The 21,595-nt window shown below is 42.2% G+C and overlaps 1 protein-coding gene across 1 annotated transcript in view; it reads left to right on the top strand.

The window, feature by feature from the left end:
* RGS7 (regulator of G protein signaling 7) overlaps positions 1–7,454 on the top strand; it is a 246,391-nt gene extending 238,937 nt beyond the window's left edge. Inside the window, exon 16 of the mRNA XM_054398879.1 lies at positions 7,293–7,454. Within this exon, the coding sequence (XP_054254854.1) occupies positions 7,293–7,454 (162 nt within the window). The remainder of the gene's footprint in view (positions 1–7,292) is intronic.
* Positions 7,455–21,595: the final 14,141 nt, after the last annotated feature.

Below are 21,595 nucleotides of genomic sequence, written 5' to 3'. Positions count from 1 at the left end.
CAAAGGCTGGGCACAGCTGTCAGTAGTTGCTAAAAAACTGTCAGTGTTACTAAAAAACACCCAAACCCAAATACCTGTCATCTTGTCCCGGTGAAAAGAACATGTAATGCTTTGGTTCTGTCACACCAGAGGACAGCATCTCCGTTAAGATGGTTCCCGCGACCCAAGGTTGCTGCATTACAGGAATTCTTTGTAGGTCACCAGGATTGTATCATGATACATCTGGCTTGTCTTGAATTGACTTCAGTAGCTATGGGCACTGATTTAAATAATGGAAGATCAGGCTGCTGTGCCACTGAATAGAAAAGTAGCCCCAAATGAAGAAGAAACAAGCACAGCCACAGGGAAAACACATTGCATCAGGAAAACACATTGCATCAAGCTCTGGAGATGGGCAGAGGCTGAGGACTGATGGAAGTACCCGTTGTACTGATTTGCCTGCAAATGCTTATGGAAGTCTGGGCATGTCCCTGGGAGAAAATGCCAGCAGAGAGCCCCCTTCCAGCAGACTGCCCAGAGGAAAGGCTTTGAAGTTGTGCATGGGAGCACTGCTCCTGGATGTTCACCTGCCTGCATCTAGAGTGATGGAATTTAGGTCCTATGCTCTATAGGCAATCAGACTGGCCAGAAGGAAACCTTCTTTATGATTCCAAAATTAGGAGGGAAAGTCTTGGCTAAAACATCACTGGTTAACCACTGCCAAACTGCAGTGGTACAGTATGGCACTTGGCAAGAGCAATAAACTGTGCTTGAATTTCATGCACTTCCACCTGCTTAGTTAAATTATGTTGTGTGGGTGCTGCCCATTGTCCATGTGATGGGATTGCTGAGAAAATCTGACTCTGTATTTCAACCTGTTCCATTTCAATTTTTTGTGTATCCCATTCCACCCCTACCAAAGATCCTGCACCTATGTCTGGCAGAACAAGCAAACTAGGGCTATGCACCCTAATAATGCTGAACTGTTTTGGGGAGGCTTTTCCATGGAGAAGTATGTGTGTGGTGAGCTGCACTTTGGCTTTGAAACTCAGAGGGTGAAAAAAATGCTTGTTCTCTATTAGTAATACACAGACAACTTTCACAACAGTTAATGAAAAATACATTAGGCATTTGTATGTAATTTTTTTAATATATCTGGAATGGATGTTATGGAAAGCAATTGTCCCAGCTATAGGGGATGGAGAGAAAGTTTGTCTTTTCTTGGATATATAGCCCTCCCCTTTGGGATGGTGTCATTCGATAATTCCTGCCACATGTTCTTATGAGTAGGATGTTTTTGTTTCCTTACTGTGTCTACCAAGTCCTGCTGGGTAATATTTCAGACGGTCATGGTCAAAAAAAGCATGTGACAACTTCCAGATGTTCAAATAATCAAAGCGATCTGCAGATCTAAGGGAGCACACCGACAAACAAATGAAGGATAACTTGAAGGGATGCATTCTAGGTGGGGGGTCACATTCAGAAGTGGTGTAGCAGGCTGAAGGATAGTCTTTTAACATCTGGAGAATTCACTGATGTGTACATCATTTTCTAAAACTGAGACAGTCTGATGATGTAGCTGGGCAGACAGCAGAAACTGAAAACATGGGGGTCTGGCCATGGTTTTCCTGCAGCTTGGAGTGGTGCTGGCTTCCCAGGGGTGCAAGAAGAGTTTGTCTCAGTGGGGTGTAGCTCTGAACAGAGCTGCCTGCTGGGCTCCAGCTTGTGTGATGTAGTTGGGGGTAAGAAACGTGACTATGTCCTGCTACAGTCTGCACCACCGCTGTATAGATAGGCTTCATCCTTGCTGACTGGTGGTGCAAGGCAGTGCTGAATTCAGCAGAGAGGGGAGGGCAGCTTTCAGAGCAGGGACACATGCCTGCCTCTGGCTTGCTCCTAGCTGTCTTGTAAAGGCTCCTGTTTGGGCATTAGGAACCAGTTCAAAGCTAGGATTTGGGATCCCTTCATCAAAATCCTTCATCCCTGGTGATTTTTGTTGCCCCTTCCTCCCAGCTTTATAGAAACAGACAAGAAAATTGAAAATTTATGATGGACACTATATTCCTTTTGGGGAATGTAAAAACATTCATCATCAAGGAAAAATTAAAAAGCTCATATTAGTCACTGGCAGCCTGATAATTGTGGAGGTGAATGGGCATAGCTGTGTTGTCTCACATGTATGGAGTGGCAAGCAGGAACAGTAGGATGGAAGCTGCACATTGCATGCTGCTGTCACACAGGCTGGGTGGTCTTGTCTCTGGTTGTAGGAGGGACAAGGTTCCCAGTCCACAGGATCCTACAGCAATTCTGCTGGTGCCTTTTTGAATGCTGACATTTCATGTGACAGTGCCTTCACTGCTGACAGCACATCCTTTGAAACATACATGGTCTGCATCTGCCCCACTGTGTGTGCAACTGGCACAGCTCTGCTGGAAAACTATTTTGTAAAGCCTTCTATGTGGAGCAGTGACAGGGAGGGGCAGGTATAATTAACATTGTTGTTGTTATTTCTACAACTGCTATTACTATTACTCATTTAATGTGTGGAAACATTGTTGGCTGAAAACCTCTCTCAGATGCTGATGGAGAGAGGAAGATCTGATCACACTGAGGGAGCTCTTGGAGTTGTGAATGTTACTGTGACTCCTACAGGCTGCTCCTTTTGAAGTGTACTCTTTGGGAGATTACTACTGACTCCTCTTTCCCCTTGGCAGCAAGGTTTTATTGTGACTTTCCATGCAATCCTATATGGGGCTTTTATTGCTTGGGAGGTAATGGTTTAGTATACTAGCAGATTCAGTTCCCCCCTAGGAAAAGGAACAACTTGGTGGCAGTCTGTCCACATCAAAGGTGGCTTTTGTCAGGTGGGCTCTCCATATAGCATTTCCCAAGAACCTGTAGAACTTCTGAAACAATAATTCTTTGGGTTTGTTCAAAGAATCCCTTTGTATGTACATAGAGGGAGAAAGACCAACACTGTGCATATCTGGAAAACCGGACCATGGTGCTCATGTGAGTGTGGAGTGGCCTGAGCCTAAGAAAGGCAGTGTGTAGACCTTGGAGGAGGCATGCCAGAGCATGGGCAAACACCAAAAGTGGAGAATGGCCTGCAATTCAGGAAGTCACTGTTACTTTCATATGCTGCAGGAAAGTAGTGGCCGCAAATAATTAGATCTGGGCCACAAACCAGGTATTTATTGTGATGAATCATTTCTGTCCTGATTCTTGTCTGTAAGACTGGGATAACAAGGTTGTCTAATGTTGTAAAACCTGAAAAGTTTTGGAAGCTTGTACTCTTCTACTAGCTGAAGCATCAACAGTATGTGCCTCCGTCATTTATAATATGGTTGTCAAGACTGCAAGCTCTTTGCCCACATTCATATGGAAAGTTATTTTGGGAACCATTCACTCCACTGGAAGCTGCCTCAAGAAGGACATATCATCAATGGGAAGATGTGATAAGGAAAATAATGCTACTGCATCACAAACCACAGAACTGTGTGAGAAAAGAACAAGTGGCCTTATCTACTATCTACCCATCTATCGGTCACCTACTTGTCTCTCTACCATCTACAGATCTGGATGTTTTTATTTAAAAAACAGGCAAGGGAGCAGCACAGGGACGTCTGGCTGGGGCATGAGGAAAGCAGCTAAAGGACCTTTTCCCTGGCTAATAAATCAATGCTTGGTCTCCCTTCAAGGCTTCATAGTTTAGAAAGAATTGCAGTTTATTTTTCAATTGATGTGTCAGTCTGTTATGGATTAAGAAGACAATGTGCCTTCCACATTGACTCTCCCCAGAAAGACTGATTTTTGGAGGATTTGCTAGTCACTTCATTTCAGACACATTTCTTAACATGTTTGGATTTCTTTGTAGTTACACTTAGACTCTGACCTTCCTGAATCCCTTAAGACTTGTGCAGTGTTTTTCCTTTCAAAGTCATTACTGATACATGCCCACTGCACTGACTGGTGCTCTATTAAGATAATATGTCAGTAAAAATTACGAAGTAAAATATTCTCTCAGAGGGAGGACCTCAAATATAATTTTCTAACAAAAGAATCCTCAATTGTTTCCAAACAGAACCTAATTAAAAATGAAAGCTAAATCTTCCCCTTTACTACTACTCAGGTGTAAACTTCCCAAAGTTTCAGACATTTTCCTTCTTCAGGGTTGGGATATATTTCTACTTCAATATCCCAACCATACTTAACCTAGCTTGTGGCTCTAACACCCCTTCAGGAAAATCTGCAGACAAGGCCAGTGCCTGACATCTCTATCCATTAAAATTAATGGTCACACATCTTTACTTTCTATGTTTCCTTCTATTGCTTGTTTGCAGGTGGACCACCATTTTCCCCTTTTTAATGGAAACTTGGGAAGTTCTCAGAGGAAATTTCCTGTATCTGCCTCTTTTATCCTTTAGAGTCTCTAGTCTCTTTTTAATAGTCATTGTTCTCATCTATTGACTTCAGATCTTGGCCAAATCCTGACAAAATCAACAGAAAGGTTTTGCTTTGAATTTTAGATATGTTTTTGTTGTATTTTTTCTTTCCTCTTCTTGCTGCCTGGCTGTCCGATTTAAACAAATATTTTGAGAACAACTTGTCCTCAGTTAACTAAACTGGTAAATAACGGATAAATAATTTTGATTTGGAACAGCTTTCTGGCAAAAGATAGGGTACAGCACTAAAGAAGAAGTTTTCTCACCTTGAGTCATGGGATCTGGTTGGCTAAATTAAAACCATTTACTTAACCTGCCTGCACAACACACAAACATCAGAGTTGTCCTTTGGCTGTACTGACACTTTGTGCTGCCTACACTACACTAGCTACAACACCTGTGCAGTATTTCCATTTTGTGAAACAGAAAGAGCCTTGGTTTCTTTCTTTGTTTGTATCAAAAGCAGCACAAGTCTAATTTATAGATTTAAGCAAAAGCTGATTTTTCCCAGTTGTTCATTGAGGTTTTTTTCACCATCTGGAAAAGAAATTAGATTCTGTCATAAGCTCCAAGCTTCAACATGTAACAATTGAATTATCAATTTCTTGGTGTCCTAAGGCCAGTTACCTACCTCCCTTAACTCAGTCTTGCTGTGCCATTAGTGACTTCTTATCAAAATGTACTTCACTAAGACTACAAAAGGGATGTTTCTGTGTTTGTTGTGATGAATGTTCACATATTGCCTACAAAGCATACAGAAGATTTTAAAATTTTTAACTACGTGTTTATTCACTCAGATGGGATATAAATAGAAGTGCTACAATGTTCTTAGTATGCATAGTGAAAACAAATACCCAATTTGCAAAAATAATATCAATATAAGTCATCGTATTTTGAGTTTTTATCATAATAAAGTATAGCACTAGTACACAAAACCCAGCTATTATCTCAGATTGTCTCTCTGCAGAATCACAAAAACAATCTGAGTCATCCCAACTTGGTTCATGCTCAGTTCCTGTTTGGAAGGCTTGCTTCACCATCAGACTGCCTGGTAACATTTTTTTCTATAGAAGTTCAAATTTTGTACATCAGTTGCGTAGTCTATGGTGGGTTCTGCAGCATGAATCATGGAAAATATGCGTTCTTGATTATTTGTACTTGGTTATTTTTGCAGAAATCCCTGTGGAAGAAGATCCATGAGATTTTTTTGGGCACTCTGAAGAAATTGTTTAATAGAGACTTATCAAACATATTAAAAGATGCTTATCATTTAAAAGAGGGAAAAGTGGGGGAGTTGACTTGTAAAGCTGAGGCTAAGTACGAATCAATTTCAGAGAGTCAGTTTTCCTTTATGAATAAAGCAAGGCAACAAAGAGTTGTTTCCCTGTTTCTTCCAGGGTTCTCTTTGTGGTCTGTCACTAAATTCTTGTGAAACTTTTATTTGTCTTTATTGTGGCTTTCATTTCACCTATGTATATGTTATTACAATTAGTACATGCAGAATATATTGTTTCAGTTCATGGAGTTGTTATATAAGAAATAACTTTGTTGCTGAAAAACATTGTAGAAACAGACAAAATGACTTCTTCTTGCCAATCTTCTTTCCTTCACTTGAGAGAGACCCAAACATGCAGCACAGTAACCCTGTAAAATGTCTTAGACATTAAGATGTGTGACTTCAGGAAGATGAAACTGCACAGAATAGAGATGATACTAGCTAACATTTCTGCAGATGAACAGCAGTAAGCAGCTTTGTTTCTGATAGTGACCTGTGAAAATATGGTATTAATTTTACTATTAGTTACAGACGTAGTATTAAGGACCAGTAAGAGAATAAAATCATCATTTAATACTTTGGCAGATGTTGCAAAGATTTGGGTTATGATATATAACGAGGATTAAAGGAACTCTAGAAGAAAAAGTCTGAAGTGTTTGGTCATTTTAAGGCAGATGACTGAGCAATAGGCTTTTATTCAGTGGGAACAAGTGAAGTCGGATGCAACAGAACAAGGTTCTGCACGTGTTGTTGGGAGCACCTTCCACCAGGGAGCAGTGAGCTTAAACAGGACATGCCAGGTCATGTCCAGGGCATCAGCTGGATGTGAACTCCAGGAGTAAAACTGGTTGAAAACTAATGTGACTCCTGGAATATGAATTTTTGGTAGCGAGACCTTATTTCCTCTGTACATGTGTCAAGCTCTGAAACATAGTGTTTGCTTCAGGCACTCCTAAAGAATGCTTGAAAACCAGAGCGGGTGTGCACAACCAAAAGACTGGAAAGCACCTTCTGATAGATGTTATAGGTATGCAGGCTTCTGAGCATATCAAGAAAAGGTTAAAGGATTACTGGCTACAGATGGTAAGTATTAACTTCAGGACTATGGTCTTCCAATCTAGCAAATATAGATATAAAAAGATCTGGTGGCTGGAGATAGACAAATGCTATGCATTTCACCAGTACTTTGCTACTGGCATGGATCTTAGTAGGTTACTGTGGCTTTTCTACCATTAGTAATTTTAAAATCAAGAATAGATGTTGTTGGGGTTTTTAATCTGAAAGATGTACTCAAGTTTAAACCGGATCAAATTCAAGGATGTCCTAAATTATGTGGTTAGGTGACCACATGACGACTCTTGATTTTATAATCTGAAAATCCTTCTACTCTGACAAATAAGGCTAGAGAAAGTTTTACTGTGGTTGAGAAATTGCATTCATGGATACTTGTTGTATTTAATGGGGTCAGCATTCATCTTTCTTCCTTCTGAACCAGCTTAGCACTGAAGGGTCATGGCTGCAGAGCTGCACTAGGCAGACCTGTCCTGCCTAGCCCAAGGATGCTTCTTTTTCACTTATTTCTCTCCTCCCAGGCTGGAACCCCACATTCATTTTTCCGAGGAGCCAGGAGCCACCTTGACCCGGGGAACTTCTGTAGCGCTTTGAGAGTAACCATTCACAAAGACCTTACAGCTCTGAACTACAGCACGCACAAAGAACACTTTTTTCCTAGCGACTACAAAATGCTGCCCTAAGCTTTGCTCAAATGAAGCCTCTATTAGAAGTAGTGGAGCTTTGTATGTTTAGCCACCAAGGATTTGACTATTAGATAATTGTGATCATACTTTCTCTTCAGAATAACTTGCATTATTTAAGAAGAAAGTCAAACTCCAATCAAGCTGTTAAGAGATTTTGAAATATTCAGATGTAGAGCTCACAGCCTCCCTGTTTTAGCCTTTGAGGTACAGTGCACAATGCTGCTAAGCAGGTGGTTGCCTCAGGATTTATTGTAGTGACTGAACTTATAAATACAGAAAGTTCACAGAAAAGCCTGCTCTGAACTTTCAACCAGCATTATCAAACTAAGAAGCCATAGATTACTTATATAGCAAATGGATGCATATCTGTCTGAATGTTTAATAAAGATAATATGTGAGAAGTACAATACAAGTCATTTTCCTCTGGAGTAAAAAGTTTTTTTTTCCTATTGGATACAGGACAGTAGCAACAGCGATTCAAACCTTTTGAAGCATTTAAGTACAGAAGGTGATACACTGACAAGAATTATACCAAAAATGCAGGTCTTAGAATGGGGATTATCAGATCAGATGAGACCAAAATTTGACAAAATAATAACTGAATTATTAATTCATATACACCCATTTAAATAAGATCTTGATACTAAAAGGCTAACTGAAGCATACAATATGATCCAGCAAAATCTGGTTTTATAAATACTCTTTGTGCCCAGGAAGACATGGAGACTGTGATGCTGTTTATTTTAAAAGGTCAGATCACCTGCTTCTAGTTGCTTTGGTTATTTGAATACGCTTGGCCTGAAAAGGTGAGTGCTTACTTGGCCTACAGTTCCCATATTGGCCTACAGTTCCCATACACCTGTATTCACTGTGAGCAAGTGGGTGATTTTCTCTGTCTAGTGGCTGAGCTAAAGGAGGAAGTTGAAAGACTGTGGACTATTAGGGAGTGCAAGAAGAAGCTGGACCAGCAGAATCAGACCCTGCTGTCCCTCACACAGTCCCGTCAGCCTTGTATTAGTCAGGACACTAAGGGCTCCCTACTCTCTTGCCAGCTTCCCAAACAGAGTGACTCAGACGCTGAAGAGCAATGGAGACAAAGTCCTCCCAAGTGCACCAAGTGTGGCACCCCAAAAGCCACTGAACCCCCTCAGGTGCCCCTGAATAATAGATTTGCTATTCTTAGTGAACCTGTTTTCACCAAAAACAATGTTCAGCAAGTGAAACCAACTAACGGCACCTATGAAAGCTTGTTTAGTTTATGTCGTTCAGGGAGGCTAGGAGTGAGCAAACCTACAGTCTGCAGAAAAATCTGCAGTCAAGAAGAAAAGATGGGTGCTTGTCATCGGGGGCTCACTTCTGGAGGGTGTTGAGGATCCTATATGCAGGCCTGATCCACTCTTTAGGGAAGACTGTTGCCTACCTGGGGCCAGGGTCAAGGACGTAGTAAGAAAACTTCCTACCGTGATGCGCCCAACTGACTACTAACCCATTGTTGGTTTTCCAAGTAGGCAATGATGAAATTTCAAAAAGAAGTTTGAGATCAATGAAGAAGGACTTCAGAGCCCTGGGATGAATGGTTAAGGGGTCAGGAGCACAAGTGGTATTTCCTTCTGTCCCACCATTAGCTATGCCTACTGGTGGAATAAACATGAAAATCCAGCAAATTAATGCCTGTCTGCGGGACTGGTGTCAACGGCAGGATTTTGGGTTCTTTGATCACAGGCTACTCTACAAGACTCCAGGTCTGCTGACTATAGAAAAAAATTGCTTGTCTCTGAGAGGAAAAAGAATCCTGGGACAAGAACTGGCAGGGCTGATTGATAGATCTTTAAACTAATTTTGAAGGGGGAAGAGGGAAAAACAAGCCACACTGAGGACATTCCTGGGACAATTGTGAGGCTATCCCAGGGGCTGTAGGGGATAGTGGATTATGCAGCACCCACAATGGTAACAGATACTCCTCTAATAAGTCTCTGAAGTGTATACCAACACAAGGAGCATGGGAAATAAGCAGGATGAACTGGAAATCTGGGTGCAGTCGCAGGGTTATGAGCTTGTTGCAATTACAGAGACATGGTGGGACACCTCCCATGACTGGAATGTGGTTATGGACGGCTGTGTTCTTTTGAGGAAGGACAGGCTGACAAGGGGAGGTGGTGGAGTTGCTCTCTATGTGAATAAGCAACTGGAATGTGTTGAGCTCAACTCAAGGGGAGATGATAAAAGTGTTCAGAGTTTATGGGTAGGAGTGAAGGGACATACAAACATGGATGATACAGTTGTGGGGGTTCACTACAGACTACCCAATCAGGAAGAAGCTACTGATAAGGCCTTCTACAGGCAGCTGGCAGTAGCCTCAAGATCAAGTGCTCTGGTGCTCATGGGTAACTTCAACCACTCCCATATTAGTTGGAAAGGTCACACAGCCAAGCACAAACAGTCCAAAAGGTTCCTGCAGTGCATTGATGACAACTTTCTCCTGCAAGTAGTTGAAGAACCAACAAGGAGAAGTGCAATGCTGGACCTGATATTAACAAACAAAGAAGGACTGGTTGTAGATGTCAGGGTTGGGGGTAATCTTGGTTGCAGTGACCATGACATGTTAGAGTTTAATATCAGTAGACAAAGAAGCAGGGTGATAAGTAAAATTTCAACCCTCGACTTTAAGAGCCAACTTTCCCCTCTTCAAGACTCTACTTAGAAATATCCAGTGGACTAGGGTTCTGGAAGGAAGGGGGGCCCAAGAGAGCTGGTTGATGTTCAAACATTACCTCCTCCAAACTCAAGAGAAATGTATTCCTTTGGAAAAAAATCAAGCAAGGCAAGCAGAAGACCTGCATGGATAAGCAAGAGACTCTTAGTAAAACTCAAAAACAAAAAGGATGTTTACAATATGTGGAAAAAAGGACTGATCAGTTGGGAGGATTATAGAGATGTAGCCAGAGAATGGAGAGATGCAACAAGAAAAGCCAAGGCCCTCCTGGAACTGAGTCTCACCAGAGGGGTGAAAGAGAACAAGAAGAGTTTTTTCAAATATATCAACAATAAAAGGAAGAGCAGGGAAAAGGTGGGCCCACTGCTGAATGAGAGGGGAGATATGACAACAGAGGACAAAGAGATGGCAGAGTTTGCCTCAGTCTTTACTCCTAAGACCAGCTCTCAGGAACCTCAGTCTCTTGAAGCAAGGGAGCAGAACTGGAGAGATGTGGACCTTCTACTAGTCACTCAGGACCAGGTTAGAGATCTCTTATACCATCTCAAAACACACAAATCCATGGGCCCCAATGGGATGCATCCATGAGTGCTGAGAGAGCTGGCTGATGCTCTTGTTGAACCTCTCTCCATCATCTTTGAAAAGTCATGGAGAACAGGAGAGGTGCTTGATGACTGGAAGGAAGCAAATATCACTCCAGTCTTCAAAAAAGGCAAGAAGGAGGACCCAGGCAACTACAGACCAGTCAGCCTCACCTCCATCCCTGGAAAGACGATGGAGCAGCTCATCCTGAAGGTCATCTCTAACACCATGGAAGACAAGAAGGTTATCAGGAGTAGCCAACATGAATTTACTAAGGGGAGATCCTGTCTAACTAATCTGATAGCCTTCTATGAAATTATGACCACATGGATAGATGAGGGAAGAGCAGTGGATGTCATATATCTTGACTTCAGTAAAGCTTTTGATACTATCTCCCATAACATCTTCATAGAAAAGCTCAGGAAATGTGACATAGATGGTTGGACAGTGAGGTGGATTGAAAACTGGCTCCACAATGGAGTTCAGAGGGTTGTCATCAGTGGCACAGAGTCAGCTTGGAGGTCTGTGGCAAGTGGTGTCCCCCAGGACCAGTTTTGTTCAATATCTTTATCAGTGTGGCAGTTCAGGCTGGGTGCCCCCTGTCACTGCCACATATATTACACCTCCGGTGTCCCGAGTGTCCAACCCGATAAGGTTGACACAGGAAACAGCGTATTTCTACCTGCAAATCCTGCACCCTATAAATCCATCTGCAAAGTCATTCTCTTCCTCTTCCCTCTCTGCCCCCGTGGGAGATGCTCTCTTATCGGGTAACAGTGGGGCAGTATCTCAAGGCTTCTTAGGCCTGTCTAGGCCTAATGCCAGGAGGAGAATGGAGGGAGGGGCAGTCTCAGACCTGGCCAGCCTGAGACTAGCCTAGCAGGGGGAGGGGGAAGAAAGAGCTCTGGGGACTTTGGGTATACCCTCAGGTGGGAGAAGGGAAGGATTGGGAAGTCTTTGGGTATTACGTAAGGGGTTCTGTACGCTTTGGGATGTTCTTTACCACCATGCTTTGTAGTCTTTTGTAGTTTCACCAATTGCTTTTCCATTTAAACTTTCCATCACTCTCCAATCTGTGTGAGTGTCATTCTTTTGTCCCTCTCGGGGCAAGAGACGATCTGTCTGGCCTCAACCAGCACAATCAGCGACCTGGGTGAGGGCATTGAGAGTACCCTCAGCAAGTTTGCTGATGATACAAAAACTGGGGGGGTTGGCTGACACCCCTCAGGCTGTGCTGCCATCCAACATGACCTGGACAGGCTGGAGAGCTGGGTGCAGGCAAACCTCATGAAGTTTAGTAAGGACAAGTGCCGGGTCCTACACCAGGGGAGAAATAACAACAGGCACCAGTACAGGTTAGGAGCTGCCCTGCTGGAAAGCAGCTCCACAGAGAAAGACCTTGGAGGGCTGGTGGACAGCAAGTTCTCCATGGAACAGCAATGTGCTCTTGTGGCCAAGAGAGCCATTGGGATCCTGGGATGTATCAGGAAGGGTGTGTCCAGAAGGTCTAGGGAAGTTCTTCTACCTCTCTACTGTGCCCTGGTGAGACCACACCTGGAGTACTGTGTCCAGTTTTGGGCTCCCCAGTTCGAGAGAAACAGAGACCTGCTGGAGAGAATCCAATGGAGAGCCATGAGGATCATTAGGGGACTTGAGCATCTCCCTATGAAGAGAGACTGAGAGCCCTGGGGCTGTTTGGTCTGGAGAAGACTGAGAGGGGATCTCATCAATGTGTATAAATATCTGAGGGCTGGGTGTCAAGTGGATGAGAGCAGGCTCTTTTGGGTGGTTCACAGTGATAAGACAAGGAACAATGGGTTCAAACGTGAACACAGAAGATTTCAGCTCAACATGAGGAGAAACTTCTTTACAGTGAGGGTGACAGAGCACCGGAGCAGGCTGCCCAGGGGGGTTGTGGAGTCTCCTTCTCTGGAGGCTTTCAAAACCCACCTGGATGCACTGCTGTGCAGACTACCCTAAGTGATCCTGCTCTGGCAGGGGCGTTGGACCTGATGATCTCTTGAGGTCCCTTCAAGGCTCTGATATACTGTGATACTGTGATATACCCTAAAACTGCCTGCTCCCTATGCATGCTCTCTCCTCCTTGCAAAGTACTGATTGAAGGCACATGAATGTTACTGAGCAAATAACATGAATTGAGTCTATACCAAGCAATAATGGTGTTTTTTGTTTTCTGGGTGGTCCTAAGGGATGTGAACATAACCTTCAGCCCCAGGCTAACATTTACTGCCCAGTGCCATCACAGGTGGTCTCAGAGCTGCCTGGGAGTCTCGTAAGATGAGTTGAAAATATTATTTCTTTGCCATAGCTCATGTACCAGTTGTAACTGAAATACATTGAAGAAGTTCTCTCTCTTTAAATCTCCACATACATGAATTTCAGATTAGCAATACTGCCAGTTCACTTTACATTTTGCATCACACCAAGTATCTACATTAACTATTGATATTTAGGCTCAACTATAAGAACAGGAGAGAACTGAGGCGAGACTAAGAACAAGTGTGATTGTGTTAGCAGTTTTTCTAAGCTTGGGTCTGAACTGAATCTTCGACAGCACATTTTTGGTCTCAAAACTGGAGTGGTGCCCATCAAAACTGGGCAGTTCCCAGGGTGGGAGCACATTCTGTGCTACTGGCACTAATCATACCTGCAGCATGAGGTTTGCCACACTGTAAGTAGGCACAGACCAGTTCATTTAGCTTGTGTAAGCACACAAACACAAAACATTTTTTTTTCAGTCTAGCTCCTTCATCCTGAAAGGATGCAGATACAGCTGTGCTTCCTGCTGCCAGAGGACTCCTGAAGCCTTGCATTTTTGGAAGAGGTAAGTGGTGCAGGAGATGGACCTGCAAAGGTGAGAAGGAGTATTTTTCAGAGATAGAAATTACAGCACAATTCTGGTTAAAATCCTAAGCTTCTGCTTTATTGATTGCAGTAAAGAACAGTACCTGCTACACTGAATGTTGCTTTACTTCTGCTGTTAGTATCAGGCAAGGAGATGCTACAAGCCGTTGTAAACTTAAGTTTTTATTCCATAGCATTTTCATAGAATAGCAGAAAATGAAGCCAAATGATGCAAAATACATTTATCAAGGGTTTGGTGTGAGAGATGTCCATCCCTGAGCTGTCATGTGCTGTACTATCTGCTTTACATTCCTACACAGATTTTTCAGCCATGTGTCAAGAGATTATCTGTGATGGAATAGTGAGTTCAATACATAGCTACATCCTTGATACTTGAATCTCTAAATCTTCACTAAAAGAGATGCCAGTAAATTGTTATTCTCCCTAAGGACTAGTTCTCTTTAGATGTAATCATAGTAACCACCATAACATTTGTGCTGACACTGGCCAACAAGGGCAGAAATCTTGGCCCTGGTGAACTCTTTGGTTGACAAGTGCAAATAGATTTTCACACAAAGAAGTAAGAAGAAAAAATAGCTTTTTGTGTAATAATTGTAATTTTTTTTTAACATCCTGGATGTCAATGCCATTACTTCCTAAAAGTTCATTTGTGGTGAAATGAAACAAAAAAGTTCACTCTTCATTTCCATCTCTCCCTCCAAAACAGAAAACCTGACAGGACTATGTTTTAATGCAAATGCTGGAAGAGCCAGAGCCCAGCTAGGTACCAGGCAGCTTAATGGTGGGTAATGAGGCAAATCATGTGGAATCTTAGAACAGTTTGCCTTGCAAGAGACCTTAAAGATAATCTAGTTCCCAAACCCTACCATAGGCAGAGAGACCTGCCAGATCAGGTTGCTGAAAGCAGCATTTCCAAGGAGGGGGCATCCACAACTTCTCTGGGCAACCTGTTCCAGTGTGCCACTAACCTCAGTAGAGAATTTCTTCCTAATATCTAATCTAAATCTATCCTCCTTTAGGTTGAAATGGTTACCTCTCACTCTGTCCCTGCACTCCCTGATAAATAGTCCCTCCCTGCCTTTTGACAGGATGCCTTTAAATACTGTAAGGCTGCTATAAGGTTTCTCTGAAGCCTTCTCTTCTCCAGGCTGAACAACCAATTTTTCTCAGCCTGTCCTTATAAGGGAGATGCTTCAGCCCTCTGATTATGTTTGTGGCCCTGAGTATTTATGTATGCCAATGGAACTCCTTCTGGAGAATTCAGGGATTTGACCCAATATCTAAGTTGCTGATTCCTCGATCTGCAGCCCAAAACAATTTTTAGAGAGCATCCAACCTTCAGACAGTTTTCTCTGATCTAACATGATATCCATTGGTTTTAATTCACTTTGGATGCCAGCTCTGTAAAACCAATACACATGCCACCAAATATGTAAACCATTGAAAACACTGTAGAGCATTAGATCCTTGTCTTGCAATTCATATGAGGTTTCTGACTAAATGTTTCTAAAAATCAGCTTGATCACAAGGAAAGAAAATTAACTGAGTTTGCAGACAAGCCTCGTGTTTTTGGTGACCACAGGAATTACTATTAGTGTGTTGCACAAAGATCAAAAAATGCTGTCAGAAATTAGAAATTGAGTAGAACTGTTTTGTTACAGACTCTTTGCCTGTTTCCCTTTAGAATTAGTGCTTATTTATTCGTGATGCTGATTTCTTTTTAGTTGCTCCTTGATGCGTTCAAACGGGTGAGCAACGTCAAAGCAGCAGCAACAGCAGATGGCAGCACCAGGCTGCTTTATCCGAGCTGTAAGAGCCACAGGGAAAACCACGAACCTAGTTGAACCGAAGTTTCTTAGGTTGGCTTTCTAATCTCCTTCCTTCCTCCTGTTCTTTTGGATTGGTTTGGGGTTTGTTCCTTATGTTTTGTTGTTGTTGTTGTCGTTTCTGGGTTTTTTTTTTTTGTTTGTTTGGTTGGTTGATTTTTGTTTTGTTTTGGCTTGTTTTTTCCATACTCACTATTGAAAAAAAGAACATCAGAGGAGGAAAACTGCATTGTCAGTTCATCCTGTATTTAATAGGAGATAGCAAGGCCTGATGTGACCGGCTGAAAAGATGACATGAGGTTATGGCCCAGCCTAACAGCACTTCACGTTGTATTAAACACTCCACAGGGGCAACATCTGGAGAGTTAAACAACCACTGGGTAATGCAATTTTAAATACCAGTTCATCAAAGTAATATACTCCACAGGACCCTCTTGGGATCTGTAAACTGATGTGTTCCAGGCTTTGTGTGCTGCAGCCCCTTTGTGTAACACATTAAGGAGAGTCTGATAGCTCTGGCTATTGGAGAGTGATAGAACTAGGGTTTGCAAACTCATCTACAGCACACTACCTTTCTGGGCTGGGATCAAATGCATGGCCTGTATGGATTTTCCCTTCATTTTTGCTCAGAGCTTGATAGTTTGTATATCCAAAATTCCTGTAAGCTGAGGAAATATTTTAGAACAGATTTATTCTTGAGTCTATTTTAACAGCAGTGAATGAGCCTTAAAAGGAGATTGGATCTAATGCTTTCAGTTTTCCAGAGTAGTTAAAGAGGAAGGAGCAAATTTTCTGTTCACTCTTCATAACCAGCCAAATCAAGCTTTCAACCTGAATAAGAAGTGGGTTCCTCAGGTGCTTACTGGATCTGGCTCCTCTCCTGCATTCTTCAAATACAAGCCAGCTGTAGCTCCAGCAATGCAGAACATGAAGGAAACATGATTTTCCATTTTGGTGGGCCTTGGAGGCTAGTGTCACCATCTAGCTGCAAATCAGCTTACCTGACAGTCGAATTGCATGCACTTTTCTGAAATAACTCCTGCCACTATTTTAGAGCTGCTAAGCAACAATGCAGAAAAATCACATTAAATAATTAATCACTTTAGACCCATTGAATAATTAATCACTTTAAGAGAGGACAGCCCAAGAACTTTTTGTTGCCTGATAATGCAACGTTTGCTTTCTGAATCCAAGTCCAGCGAAACACTTAGCCCATACAGATCCCTCTGTTTAGGCAGATTTTAATAGCTGTCACCAACTGATCTTTATCACTACCAGGAGCATGTGAAAGGACACTTAGCAACTACTTTCCAGCAAGAAAAAATTAGGGCAAGTCTTGTGGCTGGCATAAGCCAGCAGCACTCAGCCAAGGTCAATGGAAAGGCTTTGATTCTTTTTGGGCAAGTATCTGTCCTCACTGCTGTCCTTGCTTGCATATCCTTCTCCCTGATTTAGTGCGATCATTTCAGATCAAAGGACAGTGGAAAATCCTTCAATTACTTGACACAGTTTCAGTTCAGAAATGTCTCTAGGTAAGTTTCTCTGTGACGTCTTTCAAAGAGAGATGCTGATAGTCGTAGAGCAGGGGGAAGAAGTTTGAAACTGATGATAAGCCACCATTGCAATTTTATTGTTTTTACCAGGTATTTGTAAACTCTATGAGAGTTCAGAGACCAGAAAAAAATATGTTGTATCTCTGTCTTCACTAAGCCATATAAAACAGTCCGTCTTCAGCTACCTTAGTGTCAGCAGGAGCACAGACCTGTATAGTCTTTGAACTGGGTGCTATGGTCTCACTTGACCTCCTCCATTGTCTTCCTGCCCAAAATGTTTATATCAAGCAGTCCTATCCACAGCTTTATTAGGTAAACTATTCTTTGGAAATTATAACATTTTTGAATGTATAGCTATGAAAGATGCCCTCTCCTCACTAAACTAGTTTGTAGCCTGTGCTTTAGAAACAGAACTTATTAAGCCTGCAGACACATGAGCTACTGTAACTTACTTACTGGAATTATTTTCCATGCCTTGTTACTGCTGAGGAGACTGCGGCTGCCCTCCATCTGTGGAGAGGTCTTCATAAGAAAATGGGGAGCAGTAGAAAACCAGCATGGATTCTCCAAAGAATGTATACGTTTATTTATTTCAAATGTCTTTCATGTCTTGGCTTTGTGCATCTTTTCCAAGAAACAAATGCTTCGCAGATGGAAAGAAGCAATTTTCAGTTGTAAAAATTCTAAACAGTTCAGGTGAAATGAAAAACAGAGCTTCCTGGAGACACGCCATTTTTTTTTTTTTTTTGTTAAGTCTTTTTTCCCAACCTCACTTTGATTGTGAAAATATTCACCCACCTCCAGATTTTATAGCATGAGAAATGCCCTGCCTGGGGTCTAATCGATGCCTGAGGTATCACTGCAGGGTCGATTAGGAAGGAAGGCTCCTATTTCCACACAGACACTGCACATCTGCTCTGATTTTCTGCAGGGTAGATCCACAGTAACCCCACTGCAAAAACAGTCTTACATAAAGCAAGCTTATACTGGCATAGATCCTCTTCTGGAGTGAGCTCTGCTATGTTGTCATCAGGAAAAGTTTTAGTTTGTCCACTGATATTCTGTTTTCTGTCATATGGCTAGGTAGTGAAATTAGGGGGAAAAAAGCATAGGTGATTTGTGAGAAAGAGTAATGAGCTTATTTTAGATACTTCCTGTTGACAAAATCTTTTAGGATTTATGGCAGATCAAATTAGCAGGAACTTTCATAATTACCCTCAGAACCTTTGGCTATCACACACTGCTTGTGAGGCACTTAAATCTCCCACATGCTCCCTGTAGGGAGCTTAACTCATCCTCCAGGATATCTTCCTTGGAGCCAGACACCTATAGTCAGACACCTATACATCTATGACCTACTATGTGTAGCCTGAAACTCAACAGCAAACAAAGCAATGTCTCCCTTGCACTGCAAATGACTCTGGGTGTGAAGCTGGAGTGACCCCCATGTGGGGCAGGCATCTGCAGTGAAGGGAATGAACATGGGGGATCAGACTGCCTCTGGGTGATGGAAGGATTCCACTCTCTAGGCATTAAATCATTCAGGACACTCTGGATCAGAGACTGAGGAAAAGTACAGAAGGGGCTGTAATTGTTAGCTTCTGCCAGATTTCTGGGAAGGCAGCTCCGGAACACGCTAATGGATGATGCTCCGTTACTGGCTCACGTTGGATGTTGCAATAGATTTTACAATGCGCATTTGACAAGCAAGTCGTGCAGAGCTCTACAGGAAAAGAGAGAAACACTCAGCGGTGGGTGCTGAATCAGGGCCTAAGTGGGTAATCCACAATTATTTGCTATAAGGTCTAGGTCATTCCCTGAAATATATTGAGCTGTGCAGGAAATGTCTGGTTACTTGTGTAATTGTTTGCACGATATACAAACTCATCAGACTCTGACTCTATGTCTTATGACAGGAATGCATTTTCTTGTGTTCAGCTGCCTATCTGATACACATACTGCTCGGCCAAAATAACTTGTTAGTGATTTATTTTGAATATTCAGCCTTTACCATATGACATCACCTCCTCAACTTGATGAAAAAAAGATTTAGACTGAATTCTTCCCATTAAAAATAATGGGGCAATGGTTTCTTGATGCCAATATTTACTGATATCAAAGGAAAATATTGTCTTGATTATTTAATTTTGCCTAAACAGTACGCAGAGCAGAGAGTACTAAAACAACACGTTCTTTCTTCTAAAACAGGCCGTTGCTTACTAATTACTATATGATTTGAATGAAAACAGAGGCATGATTCAATGACAAACATTTTCTCACTGCAAATAATGGGGTTTTTTTCTTATCCTTATTGATAGAGGGGTCATATAAAATTACTTCTTGTATCTGCTTTCATCCAAAATCTCGGAAGGATTGATTTTTAATTGTCCATTTTAGAAAATACAGCAGATCCTTGGCTAAGATGTCTAAGAAACAGCTACATTATCTATACATATATGGAAAGTAATATACATACTGTGGATATATGTGTCTGTCTGTTTGTACTTGCATACACATACATAATCCATTTTTAATCTTTAACTAAAGCTTACAGATCTCGATGTTATTTGAACATTCCTACAATTCAGGTGTTGCATTTGTGTTGGATTTAGATACATTTTGCACAGACAACTTAATGTGTATAAAGCCAACACAAAATCCAGCCCTGTATTAGAGAAGGTTAATATGAAAACTGATATACGCAGAGAGGATCCCTTGCTTGGGCCTGGATGCAGCCAGAGATGTGCTTTACCTTCTTGTGATTTCTGTCCTATTTGGAAACATACATGGAAATTCAAGGGTTGCAAGAAAAGGGGTTCAACAAAAGCAAGGACTGATGCATGAATCTGTGGAAGACTTTGTACAGAGCTAGTCTGCTTCCAGCACATCAGGAAAACAAGATTTGGTCCAAGATTTTTGACTGAGGACTCGAGGACACATTTGACTATGACTGAATCTGTCTTCCCAATTAGATTTCTATTGCCTAAGTAATCTTTAGCAGAATGTATAAATGCGTTTGTTTCAAACCTTTCTAATATAACACCCCATTGTTGCATCCATTCAGCAGACCTTTACTTCATATCAGGCACTTTCTCTTCCCACCTTTTCTCTAAAAGTTCCCCTATCAGGGATGGTTTGGTGTAATGGGAACCATGTTGTGTCAGTGGTGAGCACATCAAAGCCAATTCATCGAATTCTTCTGTGCTTCACTGACTACAAACATGCCCAAACAATGCTGAGCTGCCGAGCACACCCAATACAAACTTCTAGCTATATCTCTTCACATTGTTCCTTCTGCATGGCGGGAAGGAAGGGGGCCGGGCGAGGTGTGGGGGAGTGGGGGAGAGGGGGAAGGAGCATTTCTGCTCAGTTGCCACTAGATAGAGTAAAGCCAAAACTGCCTATGCAATCCTTCTTGCTATGGAAATGCATCAATTTCCTGTTTAGCTTTTTCCTTAAAGGAGTTATTAAGCTGAAAATCAAGCCCACGTCGCTCTAGGCGTAGTGAAGAAGCTCTGTTTATTTTAGTATGATGCACTGATTTGTAACTAGTGCTCACTCAAAGGATTCATGCCACATGGGCTGGGAGGAGTGGCTGACACACCAGAAGGCTGTGCAGCCATTCAGTAAGATCTGGACAGCCTGGAGAATTGGGTGAAGGGAAACCTAATGAAGTTCAACAAGGCCAAGTGTAGAGTCTTGCACCTGGGGAGGAATAACCCCATGTGCCAGTACAGGTTAGGGGTTGACCTGTTGGAAAGCAGCTCTGCTGAGAAGGATCTGGGAATCACAGAGAATAAGCTAACCATGAGCTAGCAGTGTGCTCTTGTGACAAAGGCAGCTAGGGGTATTTGGGGTGCACTAAGAAAAGCATGACCAGCATGTTGAGGGAGGTTCTCCTCCCCCTCTAAGCTGCTGTAGTGAGGCCTTGTCTCGACTACTGTGTCAATTCTGGGCTTCACAGTTGAAGGGAGACAAGGAACTACTGGAGAAAGTCCAATGGAAGACTACAAAGATGATTAGGAGACTGGAGCATCTCTCTTACAAGATGAGGTTGAGAGACTGTGGAGAAAACTGAGAAGGGATCTTATCAATGTTAGTAAATATCTAAAGGGCAGGTGTCAAGAGGATAGGGCTGGGCTCTTTTCAGTGGTGCCCAACAATAGGAGAAGGAACAACGGGTACAAACTAGAACACAGGAGGTTCCACCTAAACATAAGGATCGACTTCTTTAAGGATGATGAAGAACTAGAACAGGTGGCCCAGGGAGGTTGTGGAATCTCCTTTTCTGGAGACATTCAAAACCCACCTGGACACATTTCTGTGCAACCTGATCTAGGCAAACTTGCTTTAGAGAGGAGGTTGGACTAGATGGTCTCCAGAAATTCTGTCCAACCCCTATCATTCTTTGTGTTTTGGTGACTTAACAATTTGTTCATTGGAGAACTGAAGTCAAACTCTTAAAAACTGGTTACCTTTTTTGACTTCTAGCACCCAATTCAAATGAGTAAATAAGGAGTCTAAACTATGGAGAGAGCCCTCATACTGTGACTGTGCAGGTACACAGGTTTTATCTTT

The sequence above is a fragment of the Indicator indicator genome, chromosome 2, assembly GCF_027791375.1.
Source record: "Indicator indicator isolate 239-I01 chromosome 2, UM_Iind_1.1, whole genome shotgun sequence".
NCBI classification, from domain to species: domain Eukaryota; kingdom Metazoa; phylum Chordata; class Aves; order Piciformes; family Indicatoridae; genus Indicator; species Indicator indicator.
This window is presented reverse-complemented; position numbering and strand designations above follow the sequence as displayed.